The sequence below is a fragment of the Scyliorhinus torazame genome, chromosome 27, assembly GCF_047496885.1.
Source record: "Scyliorhinus torazame isolate Kashiwa2021f chromosome 27, sScyTor2.1, whole genome shotgun sequence".
NCBI lineage: Eukaryota > Metazoa > Chordata > Chondrichthyes > Carcharhiniformes > Scyliorhinidae > Scyliorhinus > Scyliorhinus torazame.
Window position 1 is genome coordinate 8,596,555 of NC_092733.1, and position 16,099 is coordinate 8,612,653.

The 16,099-nt window shown below is 49.5% G+C and overlaps 1 protein-coding gene across 7 annotated transcripts in view; it reads left to right on the forward strand.

Moving 5' to 3' along the window:
- Nucleotides 1-16,099, forward strand: part of LOC140403183 (uncharacterized) — a 53,805-nt gene that overhangs the window by 19,941 nt on the left and 17,765 nt on the right. For all 7 annotated transcript variants that reach the window (XM_072490910.1, XM_072490913.1, XM_072490908.1 and 4 more), the window contains exons 2-3: nucleotides 7,905-8,424; nucleotides 14,947-15,016. Coding sequence is in view for 2 of the 7 variants with exons in the window: in XM_072490914.1 (XP_072347015.1) it covers nucleotides 7,947-8,424; nucleotides 14,947-15,016 (548 nt within the window). In the remaining 5 variants the exon portion in view is untranslated. The remainder of the gene's footprint in view (nucleotides 1-7,904; nucleotides 8,425-14,946; nucleotides 15,017-16,099) is intronic.

The following is a 16,099-nucleotide window of genomic DNA, read 5'->3' on the forward strand; positions in this document are numbered from 1 at the left end:
CCATCTGAGGCAACATCCTTTCTAATGTTTTAAATGTTGCATGTGACAGGTGTCTGGTTTAAATTAACCTTGGCCTTGATCTGCATGGTGAGCAGAAACAGATGGACAGTGTGGTGTCTGACAGGCGGATTCCTCTAATCTAGAGATTCCCCTAGGGTTCTGTGGTTAGCACTGCTGCCTCACAGCGGCAGGGACCTGGGTTCAATTCCAGCCTCTGGTCGTTTGTGTCTGTGTGGGGCGTTTGTGTCTGTGTGGGGCGTTTGTGTCTGTGTGGGGCGTTTGTGTCTGTGTGGGGCGTTTGTGTCTGTGTGGGGCGTTTGTGTCTGTGTGGGGCGTTTGTGTCTGTGTGGGGGCGTTTGTGTCTGTGTGGGGCGTTTGTGTCTGTGTGGGGCGTTTTGTGTCTGTGTGGGGCGTTTTGTGTCTGTGTGGGGCGTTTGTCTGGGTGGGGCGTTTGTGTCTGGGTGGGGCGTTTGTGTCTGGGTGGGGCGTTTGTGTCTGGGTGGGGCGTTTGTGTCTGGGTGGGGCGTTTGTGTCTGGGTGGGGCGTTTGTGTCTGGGTGGGGCGTTTGTGTCTGGGTGGGGCGTTTGTGTCTGGGTGGGGCGTTTGTGTCTGGGTGGGGCGTTTGTGTCTGGGTGGGGCGTTTGTGTCTGGGTGGGGCGTTTGTGTCTGGGTGGGGCGTTTGTGTCTGGGTGGGGCGTTTGTGTCTGGGTGGGGCGTTTGTGTCTGGGTGGGGCGTTTGTGTCTGGGTGGGGCGTTTGTGTCTGGGTGGGGCGTTTGTGTCTGGGTGGGGCGTTTGTGTCTGGGTGGGGCGTTTGTGTCTGGGTGGGGCGTTTGTGTCTGGGTGGGGCGTTTGTGTCTGGGTGGGGCGTTTGTGTCTGGGTGGGGCGTTTGTGTCTGGGTGGGGCGTTTGTGTCTGGGTGGGGCGTTTGTGTCTGGGTGGGGCGTTTGTGTCTGGGTGGGGCGTTTGTGTCTGGGTGGGGCGTTTGTGTCTGGGTGGGGCGTTTGTGTCTGGGTGGGGCGTTTGTGTCTGGGTGGGGCGTTTGTGTCTGGGTGGGGCGTTTGTGTCTGGGTGGGGCGTTTGTGTCTGGGTGGGGCGTTTGTGTCCAACCCTGTGTCTGCCTGGACTTCCTCCGGGTGCTCTCGTTTCCTCCCACAGTCCAAAATGAGCAGATTAGGTGGATTGGTCACAATAAATTGCCCCTTAGTGTCCAATATATATAAATGACTTGGAAGAAAACATAGTGGGTCTGATGAGCAAATTACTACTTTAGTTACAATTCGGTGCCGATGAGCCTGTGCTGTATTGTTCTGGGGTTATGGGGATCGGTCCGAGGAATGAGCCTGGATAGGGTGCTCTTTCAGAGTCGGTGCAGACCTGATGGGCCGAATGGCCTCCTTCTGCACTGTAGGGATTCTAACATTGCCTTTTTATAATCTGAAACAAAGCACTTCCCGATCCTTGTGGTTAGTCCTTGTTCCTAGCCCTGGCTATTATTTTTTTTAATGTAAATTTAGAGTACCCAATCCACTTTTTCCAATTCAGGGGCAATTTAGCGTGGCCAATCCACCTACCCGGCACATCTTTGGGTTGTGGGGGCAAAACCCACGCAGACACTGGGAGAATGTGCAAACTCCACACGGACAGTGACCCAGAGCCGGGATCGAACCTGGGACCTCGGTCAGAGTTAACCCACTGTGCCACCTTGCTCTGAATATTCTGCCCTGGATTCTGGTATTCTAATTCTTTGAGGACTCTCCAAGGCCTGAAAAAGCCTAAAGACCGATCCCACCTCCTGGAAACACCTGCCAAGTTTGCAGGTGCTTGAGGCCAGGAGCTGATTTGAAAACTCGCTTGACCATTTTTTAAAAAACCTGTCTCGTGGAGGTCAGTGAGCACCAGGAGTGATCGGACCCGTCTTGCGTGAGGACACTGGCAGCACTTTCAACGAGATGTTTGGACTGCTTGTTAGCTTCAAGAGTTGAGGTGTTGTGTGGCAGATGAAAGCACTTGTGCTTTCCTAACAACCTTAACCCTGTCTATCCATGGCCCTGCATCAACATGGATGGAATGAGTTCTGGTGACCGGGATGCTGCAAAGTCTCTCGGTTGGCTCTCCTCCCAAGAACCTTAAAACGGGGGGAAAAGAAGTTATCCCCTTGCCCTCGTTAATAACACTACTACGAGAGGATGCTGAGCAATAGTAACTTCAGAGGCCTCGAGTGGCAGACACACGAGGGGTTCACCCTCACCAGAGGGCGGGTGGATGGAGGATGTTCCTCGCGAACATGGGGAAGCAACCAAGACTGATGCCCAAGCTGTGGTAAGGTGGTGATCACGGAGGCTCTGACAACCATGCAGATGGCCCTGGACAAGGTGGGGGGAGGAGGGGGAGCTTTTCTTCACCTCCCCTGCGGACATGGACAAATTTGTCCTGAAGAGTGGGCTGGGAACACCGCAGGGACGGTGGTGAGAAGGATCATCGGAAGAGAATCAACCAAGAGACACTTTGAGCGGGAAGATGGCAACTGGAGCTCAAGAAGGAAAGGGTGGGAGCAGCGGGTGAGGAGGGCATTAGGCTGGCTACAATAGCCCACACATGGCAACTAGGGCAGCACGATAGCACAGTGGATAGCATTGTGACTTCACAGCGCCAGGGTCCCAGGTTCGATTCCCCGCTGGGTCACTATCTGTGCGGAGTCTGCATGTTCTCCCCGTGTCTGCGTGGGTTTCCTCCGGGTGCTCCGGTTCCCTCCCACAGTCCAAAGACGTGCAGGTTAGATGGATTGGCCGGGCTAAATTGCCCTTGGCGTCCCAAAAAAAGGTTAGGAGGGATTATTGGGTTATGGGGATAGGGTGGAAGTGAGGGTTTAAGTGGGTCGGTGCAGACTCGATGGGTCGAATGGCCTCCTTCTGTACTCTGTTCTAACACAAAGGCACTGCCAGCAGCTACTTTGGAGGGTCCCTGAAGTACAGGGGCTCACCCAGATGTGTACACAGCTGGCGGCCATATTGGGTGGTCCCTGGACCAAGGGAAACCCTGGGGTTGGGGCCTGGCCTCGTGGTGAGGACGGCTACCACAGCCATGTGGATGGCCCCCTCAGACAGGGAACCCCCGAGGGCAGGGGCGGCTTCACAAATATGGTTGATCGCATTGGGGGAGGGGGGGGGGAGGGGGAGGAGAACAAGAACCCCCCCCCCCCCCATCAGTATGGTCACCTGGAACGTGAGGGGTCTCGATGGCCCAATGAAAAGATCCATAGTCTTTGCCCAGCTGAAAAGTATGAAAACCGACAGTCTTCCTCTAGGAGACATGCCTGAGAGACGAGGACTGGCTGCGGCAAGGAAGGGCTGGGTCGGACAGACTTACCATTCCTGCTATGGGAGAACCGGGGGTAGCCATAATATTGAATAAAAGGACTATGTTCGCAGCAATGAGGATGGTTACTGGGCCATCAAGTCCCCTCCTGTTCCAGGTGCCAACCTGATGGGGGTTTATTGAGGGGGACGGTATGTCATGGTCAGAGGTGTCCTGGATGGGGCACCAGTTGTCCTGGTCAACGTACCCAACTGGGATGGAGTTTAAAAAGAAGACCATGGTGGAAATCCCCGGCGTCGACACGCAACTTAAATTTCTTCTTTCCCCCCCCCCCCCCCCAAAAAAAAACCACCACCACCACCACCAATGTTAATAGGACTTACTGTGAAAAGGGTTGAAAACCAAAACAGGGAGGACCTCTAACATGGCAAAAGAACTCAGCATATTTATGGAGCAGATGGGGGCAGTGGACCCAAGACGGGCCACCACCCAGGGGAGAAGGAGTTCTTCTTCCAGGTACATAATGTATACACCTGGATTGACTTCTTTGTAGTGGGGAAATTGGTGCTTCCAGTAAGGGCAGAATACATGACGATCGTGATTGCCGACCGCGCTCCACATTACATGGAGGTGAGGTTGGAGTCGGGGTCTCACTGTCCACGTTCTGGGAGGTGCTGAAGGCTGTGATCAGGAGGGAAATAATAGTTTACAAAGCATGAGGGGATGGCTAGGCGACAGCTAACCAACTCCATACTGGATGTAGACGGGCAATACCCCGAGGCCCCAACTGTAGAGCTTCTGGTGGAGAGGGAGAACCTGCAAGGGACTTTGACTGCTCTCCACGAGGAAAGCAGTACACCAACTCCGCCGGGTACAGGTACGAGCACGGAGGCAAAGCCAGCCGCCTGCTGGCTCACCGGCTGAGATAGCAGGCAGCCACGAAGAAAATAGCTCTGGTCAGAAGCCGCAGAGGCAAATTAGCAACGGAGCTGGAAAAGCTCAATGAGACGTTTGAGGTCTTCTACCTCCGCCCACACAAACTTGGATGTAACGGTTCCTTGATGGACTGGACATGCCAGTTGTGGGGGAGGCTAGGAAGCAGGGGCTGGAAGCACCACTAGAACTGGGAGAAGTCATTGGGAGTATCAGTTGCATGCAGGTGGAACGTCGCGCACTGGCCCTGCACCTGCGGGGAATGCTCACACACCCGCTGCCAAGAGGCACATTGCCACCTACGCTGGCACAAGCCTCCATCTCAGTGGCTTGGAGGGGTGGGTGGTGCTCCCATGTGTCCTGCCCAGTCTCCTAGATGGTTTGGAAGGTGCTGCCCAAGGTGCATGGGTGAGTTGCTGCAGTGCATCTTGCAGGTGGTACATACGGCTGCCACTGATTCGGTGGCTGATGAGAATCCCTACAGAAGGAGGCCATTTGGCCCATTGGGTTTGCACTGACCCTCTGAAAGAGCACCCCACTTAAGCCCACTCCCCTGCCCTATCCTGTTAACCCCTTAACCCCATCTGGGGCTGTTTAGCACAGGGCTAAATCGCTGGCTTTGAAAGACCAAGGCAGGCCAGCAGCACGGTTCAATTCCCGTACCAGCCTCCCCGAACAGGCGCCGGAATGTGGCGACTAGGGGCTTTTCACAGTAACTTCATTGAAGCCTACTTGTGACAATAAGTGATTTTCATTTCATTTCATCTAATCTGCACATCTTTGGCCAGCGGGAGGAAACCAACGCAGACCTGGGGACGAAGTGTGTTACTCAGTCACCTGAGGCCAGAATTGAACGTGGGTCCCTGATGCTGTGAGGCAGCATTGCGAACCACTGTTGCCCCAACAAGTGAACTACTTTATCTGGGATGGTGTTGTGGTGTTTTTGTTGGCTTAAACATTCCACGTGCCGGTTATTGTCTGAACCAATAGGGTTTGAGCAGGTATCGACACCCAAGGGCAAATGGAAGAATATTTTGGGGTTTTTTTTTTGGGAAACTGGACCATAGACAGCAATAATTGGTGGGGACCATAGACAGCAATAATTGGTGGGTGTATTGTGGCTGATTCTCTGTAACAGTGCCTTTCAACGCACAAGTAGAATTTGGCGTTTAATGCAGCATCTGTTGCAGGGAATTGGTATGAGGCAGGTGCTGAGTCAGTAAAGCTGTTTTGATGTGTAGCATTAATGAAATGGTAGCAGGTGTTTCTGCCAATATTTTCAATGTTTTCAGTTGGGAATGAACGAAAGGAACCTAAAAAGATCAGATTCTCATTCTTCGTAAATCTAATCTCCCCTCTCCCCAACTGGCACTGGAGTTACAAGTTGGATTTGAACCCCCCCCCCCCCCCTTCCCCGTGAGGGAGGGGAAAGTGAAAAATCAGGGCGGCATGGTGGCGCAGTGGTTAGCACTGCTGCCTCACGGCACCGAGGACCTGGGGTCGATCCCGGCTCTGGGTAACTGTCCGTGTGGAGTTTGCACATTCTCCCCGTGTCTGCGTGGGTCTCACCCCCACAACCCAAAGATATGTAGGGTAGGTGAATTGGCTAAATTGCCCCTTAATTGGGGGGGGGGGGGAGGGGGAGATAAAATTGGATACTCCTAAATTTTATTTAAATAAAAAAGGAAGTGAAAATTCGATGGCGAATTACTGGTGTCCCCGCTCCACTTTCAACCATCTTGTTTCACAGTAACTTCATTGAAGCCAATTTGTGACACTAAGCAATTATTGGTTTGAAGTCAAAACCTGTGCAGGCTACCTCTCAATTCCTGGCCTATGAGCTGGACTAGTAAGCAAACGTGTAACATCTGCAGCACTAAAACCAGCTAGTCTGGTGCCCTGGAATAGAATTGGAAAATGCTGAAAGTGCTCTACAGAGCATCTGTGGAGAGAAATGGAAATATCTTTCCACCTCTTGGGTAGAACCATCTTGAAGGGCGATATATATTTTATAGGGTGGTGTGGGGTCCTCCCTGTTTTGCAATGGGTTTTCTCTTCTTTTTTTTTTTTTCCCCCCCACCCTCACAACACCAGGTTGTAGATGCAGTCCTGGAGTATTTTAATGAACTATATCATTTTGCATCCTTTTACTGCTTCAGGATCGCTTAGCAGTTCTTCCTGATTGAAGAACTTTTGGTCAGCCGGACTAAGATGGCGCCACTGACTCCATGACCTGGCCACAGCTGATGGTGGGGGGGGGGGGGGGGAGGAAAGAAAGGAAATGTTCCTCCCCCCCCCCCCCCCCCTCCCCCCCTAAATTCCTGGTTTATAGAGGACAGAAGTGTTTCCCAATTGGCTTGAGAATTAAAGGCACTCACAATTGCATTGACATCTGCATCCAATGGCAAGAGGCTGGAGTTGGCCATGTGGTATCAGGAATATATTAGCAACCCTTTTGCACGTAACCCGGGAAACCTGGCCTGCGAAGCCTGTTGAGATTTGGTGACAGTGTTCACAGCTGATTCATCTGCTTCGTGTTGACAATGTAGAACTTGTTCTTTTCCTCCGTCAGTCTTGGAAGGTTTCTATCGAGCAACGTGACTCCATGTGAAGGTGTTGAGAAACTGAATTGGTCTGTGCAGCTATTGAAGTAAATTGACAGGGTTTTCTTAATGAGCTTTGATGCACAATCCCCGAGAATTGTTTCTGATTCTCTTTGCTCTTACACCAACCCTCCGTTTTAAACCTCTAATTCGGTGTCTCCCATCGCCCCCCCCCCCCCTTCCTTCCCCCAAGGAAAGACCAGGGTGGCACAGTTAGCGGTTAGCACTGTTGCTTCACAGCACCAGGGACCCGGCTTCAATTCGCGGCTTGGGTCGCTGTCTGTGCGGAGTCTGCACCTTCTCCCCGTGTCTGCGTGGGTTTCCTCCGGGCGCTCCGGTTTCCTCCCACAGTCCTGAAAGACGTGCTTGTTAGGTGAATTGGACATTCTGAATTCTCCCTCAGTGAACCCGAACAGGAGTCGGAGTGTGGCGACGAGGGGATTTTCACAGTAACTTAATTTCAGTGTTAATGTAAACCTACTTGTGACAATAATAAAGATTATAAAAGATTATTATGTGGTGGGTGGGTATAAGTTTTTTAATTTTTAGAATAAGTTGAGTACCCAATTCATTTCTTTTCCAACTAAGGGGCACTTTAGCGTGGCCAATCCACCAACCCTGCACATATTTGGGTTGTGGGGGTGAGACCCTCACAGTCACGGGGAGAATGTGCAAACTCCACATGGGCAGTGACCCAGGGCTGGGATCAAACCTGGGACCTCAGCGCCATGAGACAGCAGGGTTAACCCACTGTGCCACTGTGCTACCCTGTTGAGTGGGGGTGTCCTTAAGTGCTGAGCAAGAACCCAGCCTCGAACCCGCCTTTAGGTTACAGCTGGCATTGGAGAAGTATTAAGGGGGTTTTGCAGTTGTTGAATACTGGGTCTGAGTCCTCTGGCAGCCATTGCTGCCTCTGAGCATGTGATTCAAATCTGGTCTTGTGTCCCACAGTTTGGATGCCCTGATCTATTAAAGGAAGCTGCAGTGATGGGTTTTGAATTTTATTTCCCCCATGCCACTTTACTGTTCAGCTGTGATGTTCTTTCTTACAGAATTAGTGCGTTCTGGTCCTGAAGTCCCATCTTGGTAGCAACATGGCTTCTGCCCAGAACACGGAGGGGCTTGAAATGCCAGTGGATTCGGACCAAATACCGAAAGAAGATCTGGCAGCTGTTCAAAGGTCAACGAGCAAACTAAAGAAAGAGTCTGCCAAGGCCAAACTCACCCTGAAACCACCCACTGGAAATCAGGCCAAGGTGGGGTCCATGGGGAGTAAGCCACCAATTTCTGGCCGAATGGCCTCGGTGCTACGAAGCAAAGTGGCCAGTGGCGGTCAGAATAAGAACGCGCAAGAGCAGAGAGTGTCCAAGACTCTACCGGGATCTGGCACATCATCTCATGCCAAAATAATGGAGAAGAAGCTGGCTGCCAGGGGCAAGGCCACTCAGGGAAATGAGACTGGGGCCTGTGGTGCAAATGGACCAGTGGGGACGAGTGGAAGGCCAAACAAAGTGTTGCTCACCAACCGAGGAAAAAGTCCATTGCCACAACCCAGATCCAATGTTAGCTCAGGTTTGTCCACTGCAGTTTTGTTTCAACTTTCAATGCTGTTGAATGTGGATGCTAATAAGTTCCCTGTGTCACCTTTATCCATGTTTTCTCCATTTGGGAACATTCTGAATGTTGACCTGAAATATTATTGGACAAAGAGGCTATCTCTTTAGCTTGAGTAGTGCACAAAAAAATACTCTTTGTACTTAACCCATTAACTCAATCCCTTCAAATCGAGATGTTCATAGAATCCCTCCAGTACAGACGGCCATTCAGCCCTTCTAGTCTGCGCCAACACTCGAAGAGTATTCCACCCAAGTTCACTTCCCCACCCTATCTCCATAACCCCTTAGCCTAGCCTAAGGGGCAATTTAACATGGCTAATCTACCTAACTTGTACATCTTTGGACTGTGGGAGGAAACCTATGCAGAGACTGGGAGAACATACAAACGCCACAGTCAACCAAGGCCAAAATTGAACCTGGGTCCCTGGTGCTGAGGTGGCAGTGCGAACCACCGACACCCTATTAATGACTGGAGTGCAGTCTTGTTGTCACATGTCCTTTTATCATGTGGCCCATGTGTCTTTGATGAGCACAATGCAAATTCCTGAACCTGAAACATTGCCAATTTGAAGAGGTTTTGATCTTTTAGACTGTCCATATTTGTGTTTAAGCATCTGTTTACAGACTTCATTCATCTGCTTTTGAGTTCAAAACAGGTCCTGCGGTAAAAGACGAGGACTATGATAACACTTCCAAATCTTTCATTCGAATTGTTAAAATTGAGTCTGTAGTTTCAAAATTGGTTTCGGACCCAAGTGGGTTCCTTCTCTTGCCAGACTCTCTCATTGCTCAATCCTTGCCAGTCATTGATCACTTTGATACGCCACTTTCTATATTTATCCTGTTGTGTTTTTTAAAAATAAATTAGTGTTCAATTCATTTTTTTTTCAATTCGGGGCAATTTAGCGCGGCCAATCCACCTACCCTGCACGTCTTTGGGTTGTGGGGGTGGGACCCACGCAGTCACGGGGAGAATGTGCAAACTCCACACGGACCGTGACCCAGAGCCGGGATCGAACCTGGGACCTCGGTGCCGTGAGGCAGCAGTGCTATATCTATCCTGTGGGCGACTGTGGATCTTGAGCAGACTCCATCTTGATGCACTCCTCGGTCAGGAGTGGTGGAAATGCAGACGTTCTGGGGAGATGGAGGAAAGCAGCCTGTTTATCTTTCTATGTATCTTTTGCAACTATAGGTTTTTCCAACTTCCCCCATTCATAACTTTTTTTTTTGTCCTGTATCCACTTCAATCTGTCCAATATCGCCACACCCTTTCTGTTAAATTAAGCCGTTTCTTAAGACTTTAAAAATGCTTGATGACCTTATGCCCATATTGGAAGGAATACAGGGAACTCGTGTTAATTTGGATAATTGGAATCCTATAAGTTACAAATGGGAGTTGCGGAAGTGATTGATTTAACTAGAAGCAGTCCCGAATACAGGTTCTCATCAAGGATCCTTGGGCCGCCTCCCCTTTACCCACTGCCCGAACCCCAGTTCCTGGTGCTAGGAACGTTTTGTGGTTTAGTGCCTGCTGTCTGAGATCCTGTTACAGCCGGACCATTTACTGATACGCCTCTAGCATTCCTGAGGGTTATGGGGAAGCGGGCAGAATGGTGGCCAAATGACCAACTATTCCACTTCAAACTGGCCAGACCCTCACTCCAATACTCTTAATAGTTGGGTTCGACGTAATACCATTCCGTGTTTTTGGTGATAACTGTATCCTTGCTCCAGGTGGAACTAAACCAGTGTCTTGGATCAGGACAATATCTTCTGTATTTTTGTTTCAAATTTTCAACAATTTTACAATTTCCAACAAACCTAAAACCCACCCAACACATTAACCACCCCCCCCCCCCACCCCTCCCTCAGCAGTCAATGGTAACTAACTCCCCAAAATGTAAAATGAACAAACCCCAACTATTGTAGTACCCATCACTCGCCCCCCCCCCCCCCCCCTCCACTTGTAGAGCAAAATTCACTTTCTCCAGAGCCAAGAACCCCACCCCGCCATGCTGAGGCACAGGGTGGAAAAGCTGACCTCTACCCCAACAAGACCTGTCTGCGAGTGGTCAGCGAGGCAAGGCGAAGACTGACCTGCAGCTCTAGCTGGTCCAACACCCCGAATACGGCTTAAGGGACTGGGCTCCACATCCACAGCAGAACCACCCCCCCCCCCCCCAAACTGACAGCACTGCCTACAACAAGGAGGTGGGTGCTTTTGGGAAGAAATTCCTCGCAAAGTCCAGCACCTACATATAACGGAAACTCTTGCCACCGTGCCAACCCAAACCTCTCGTTCAGCTCCTCCAAGCTCTCAAATCATCCTCCGAAAAACAGATCCCTAATCCCCCTCTTTTCCCCAGAACCTTGCATGGCTCAAACCAGTGATTTCCCCTGATAGGTAAACCACCCCATCCTCCCCCTAACCCTGTTCCCAACCTAAAATGCTGCCTAAACTGCCTCCCAAGTCTTCAGCATGGCCTTCACCACCAGACTCGCTGAATACTTTCCTGGGACCATTGGGCTTAGTACCATTGCCAGTGTGGCAGCCCTGACCCCCCCTACATCAACCCACGCTCCAGCCTTCTCCCAGAAGCCTGCGAGTCAGTGCTTTATATAGTTCTGCATCTAGCTCCATCTAGTGGTTAATTATGATATGACATTAACCTCTTGTATTCTGAACATTTCCCATAATGTCACAAACCAATCCCAAGTGAACAGTTCCTAATTGAGCAATTCCTGTCACAGAATCACTACAGTGCAGAAGGAGGCCATTCAGCCCATCTAATCTGTACTGACCCTTGAGAGCATTCCACCCAAGCCCGCAGCATCGCTTTATTCCAATAACCCCCTTAACCTAACCTACACGTATCATTGCACATGCGGGGGGGGGGGGGGGCAATTTAGCATATCCGACCCACCTAACCTGCATGTAGACTGTGGGAGGAAACCGGAGTATCCGGAGGAAACCCACGCAGACACTGGGAGAAAGTGCAAACTCCCATCACCCAAGGATGGAATTGAACCTGGGGCCCTCGTGCTGTAAGGCGGCAGTGCTAACCACTGTGCCACCCTGGCTGGTTATGTCTACAACGTGTCAAGAATTGCTGACTTATTGATTACCCTGTGGGTTTTGTTTTTCTCCCAGTCATAGCTCACGGCAGTGACCCTGGGTGTAATCCTGCGATATACTTGGACAACTCTTAATCATCAACATTCTCGTCTAGCTTGAGGAGATGGATGTGCCACTCATTTTATTGAATAATGGCCTCCTGGAGGGGTGGTGGCAGCTTGTGTCTTACTCACGCTTGCCCCAGCATCAATCGATCTTTAAGGATTTGCTCCCTCCAGGTTTTCTGCGGCGACTCTGAAGTGCAATAGAGAGATATTGCAGAAAGAGATGTGCGGAGGGGTGAAGGGTGACTCAATCCGAGGGTTTGTTCTGGAGACTGTGCCGACTGGGATAGATGGTGGTGATGGGATTTAGAGTCTCGAGGAAGGTCTCTAGTTTGGGGTCCTAGAATCTGCCTTGGATACAAAATCTTAACCTGGAAATGACCCTAAAACGATCACAGCTCCCTCTAAATGGGTTGATCTACACTGTGAAGGGGGTGGAGACGCTGGATGTGAAGGGGATGGAGATGCTGGCTGAAGGATGAGGGTCCACAACACCCCCATGTGGTCACCAAATCCTGTGTACCTTTTCCCATGTACCTAACCACTGTAATGACACCATGGGTTTCCTCCAAGTGGTCCGTGACTTAAAAATGTGTACGTAACCTTTTTTTATATCTTATTAATTTAGAGTACCCAATTCTTTTTTTCCCAATTTAAGGGGCAATTTACCGTGGCCAATCCACCTACCCTGCACATCCTTTTGGGGTTGTGGGGGGTGAGACCCACGCAGACACTGGGAGACTGTAAACTCCACACGGCAGTAACCTGGGTCCGGGATCGAACCTGGGTCCTCGGTGCCGTGAGACAGCAGTGCTAACCACTGCACCACCGTGCTGCCCTCCTTTTTTATATTTGAATGCAATTTGGAAGAATCTGCTACTTTGTTAGTTTATCACAAAACTACTTGGCTAAAGATACTTGAGGATAATCAGTCGTCGGGGCGCGTGGCTTACGTTTCTTCGGAAGTAAGGTGTGAAGTTTGGTTTAGCAGCTGTGATGGCCTCTGCAGTTGACTAGTTCAGTGGGGGGGGGGGTTTCAGTGGCAGGTTTTGGGGGAGCAGTGGTTTCTTGTTCCTCATCAGTCCTGCGGTTAGGGCAGATTCGATTTATTAATAACTCCCTTTTTAAAATTCCCGAGTGGTAGATGGGGCAAATCCCTCTGTGTTGGACTTGTCGCTGACGCTGCAGCTGCTATGCTCACGGTTTGCTGCCTAATGTGTGTGAACTGCTTCACTCCATTATGTCAATGTGAGCAATGGCAATCTCCCTTCGTTCCCCCAAACCCAGTGTGATACTCATTTACCTCCTTTTCAAAATTCTAAACTCGGCAATCCGAATGAACTGGAAGCAAAGAACAAATTAACAAGTCCATGCTCGAGCAATCAATGAGGCGAAGGCTAAGACTTCTCTTCCCCCCCCCCCCCCCCCCCCCCCCCCCCCCCCGGTTCCTGTCTGCAGCTCTGGCAGGTCCGACACCCCGGAATATGGCCTCCCGGGGACCCGGCTCCAATTCCACATGCAGAGCCTCGGACACGGTGCTGGAAAAACGGCCCCCAATAGTTCTGTAACTTTGGGCAAGACCAGAACGCATGGACGTGATTGGCTGGACCCCTCCTGCAACGTTTGCAACTGTCCTTCACCACCTCAAACAGCCGGCTCATCCTCGCCTTGGTTAAGTGCGCCCGATACACTTTTAACCAAATCAACTCCAGCCTCGCACACGAGGTCGAGGCATTGACGCGTCGCGCCATAATCCTTCATCCAGCCCCATCCCCAACTCTTCCTCCCTTAATCCCTTCCAGGGACCCCTTATCCTTCATAAATCTGCCGTAGATCGCAGAGACATTGGTTACAGATAAATTCCAGATTGATGGTCTCTGCTTCACCACCGCCACCATTTTATAACCCTCACTGGGGCTGTTACCAAGTGTCACGGATACAAATGTCACCAACCTTCATTTGATTCACTGATCGCTCCTTTTCTCCAAGACCCCCACTTTAATCTTGCTGCGATGGAGGTGTAACTCCTCCTCTCTAATGGTGGTTTGCTTCGTCCCTGTTCATGATCTTTCCAATTAAGTGCCGTCAAGTTATCCAACAATCGCTGCACAAACTGGAAACGAAACAATAAGCTCCAACTGAATCCTTGCACAGGTGAAAAGTGAACAGTACGAAGCTCTCCCACTTCCCGATCCAAAGGATGTAACCACACGCCCATCTTGGAATGGAATTGAGAAAATGAATAAAATGCTTAATTTTGACTACATAAACCGTCTGGCTCTCCCGTACCTGCTATTGATGTGATGTATTTAAAAGGGGGATTAACATTTGTGAATGTTGGCCTTTTTGTAAACAATTATGTTAATCATTCCTCTTCACTGCCTTGGCTTTGCTCCCTCATAAATAATTCATCCGTTTATTCGAAGATCTTGACTGGTTAATAACCCAAAGTCAATCTTTTACATGCACTGCGTTACGTTGGAATACTCGATCCTAATGTTTCATTTCTAGTCTTGTGTTATGGGCGAGGTGTTTTCAGAACCCCAAAATGTATCATGGAGTCCAACCAAACCCCCCCCCCCCCCTTAGTGTATTGTTGCTTTTCCGAGCACACGGCTTGTTCTCCAGGTGTGGGATGACAATTATGGACACGTGGGTTTTTAAACACAAAAACAATGTTTATCCCATGAACTCAACTTAACCTTTTAAATAAACATTGGATCTCTTAACACCCCTTACTTCAAAGATAACCCCAAAAATAATACAACACTAAATAATCCTTCAGTTCCTTTCAACATCCAAGAGACTTAACACCTGTAAACAGAAACACATCAGGTTAAAGGCATTACTTTTATGAGTTTAAATCACCCAAATGATCCAGAGATGGTCTTTCATGGCAGAGATCACAGCAGATCCAGCTCACTGCAAACACAGACACCCCCAAGCTCTTTCAAACTGAAACTAAAAACTGCAAAATGGCTGATCTAAAGCCCAGCTCCACCCACACTCTGACATCACTGCATTTCTTAAAGGTACATTGCTTAAACATCCATTTCTTAAAGGCACACATGACACTTGCGTTTACAAATGGTTAGGAATGAACGCCAATGTCTTGGAAACTAACTGCTGTCTGTCCAGTTTACTGCCAGTATTGATTTCGACTCCAATAATTGTTTAATTTGGGATTAATTTGTTTCCATTTTCAGGAGAACCAAACTGCATTAGCTCTGTCATATAGGATAACCTTTCACAAATTAATTGGTGAATGCGCTATTTTTAATTCTCTCTTTTGCAGTTTTGAGGCAGACTACTGCAGTGACCAAGTTGCCTGTCGCGAGACCAGAGAAGTTACCACAATTGAGCAGGTAATGGAGTCTCTCTAATAAATCCTGCTATGAGGACGTAATCTGAATTTGGTGTATGTTTATAGCAAAGCTAATCTGTATCACCTTTGTTCAACTGCAGCATTATTCCTTTTATTTCCCACTCTGATGCACACCTTTCTCAATACTGATTGCCCAGTATCTCCAAGGTGGAATTATCTCCTGTACGGAGGCCCTATTACAACCAGAAATCTGTCTTTTGAAGATCTGGCACCTCCTGTGATCACCTGACAGTACTTTACAGTTGTACTTTGTAAGTTACTGTTATAATGTATGCAGCCCCAGGTGACAGCAATGTGAAAATGGCCGATTATTGATATCTTTCAAACAACATTAAACAACAAATCGGCCAGAACACTGGGGAGAACGCTCCTATTCTTCAAAATTGTGCTCTGGGATCTTTTGGCATTTCCCCTGAGCAGGGAGATGGGGCCTCTTGTGTTTAATGTATCTGAAAAGATGACACCTCTGGCATTATGCCCAGTCAGCTTGTTGATTTTTGGACTTTAGGGGACTGAACATGGAGCGTCCTTGCTCAATGAATGTTACCAACTGACCTCCTCCCTAGAGAACTGTCCAACAGGAGTACCTGAGTTAGGACACTCTCCCCTATCTCTGGGGATATCTCCACCTGTAGTGTCCTTCCAGACATGAAATTTCAATTTCTCACGTTTTCTGACCTGGGTACGATGAAACTAATTTAGCAGATTTAATCAATTGGGAGCTAATTGTTTTAACTCCCAGGAAGCTGCTGTGATGGTGTGGGTTAGAACCCACTCCCCCACCCTCTCCCTGTAACCCTGCACATTGGTCATGGCGTATCCACCTAACCTGTTCCTCTTTGGGAGGAAACCGTCGCAGAGGAGTGCAAACTCCACAGTCCCCCAAGGCTGGAATTCTATCCCGGGTGCCTGGAGCTGTGAGGCAGCAGTGCTAACCACTGTCACTGTGCTGCCTAATGAACTTGACCAGTCTATTGCACTTTAAGCAAATTCTCAATTGCACATGTAACAACCAGGGAGAGGAACGTTGACTCTATTTTGTCTCCGTATTTACTTGAATCGG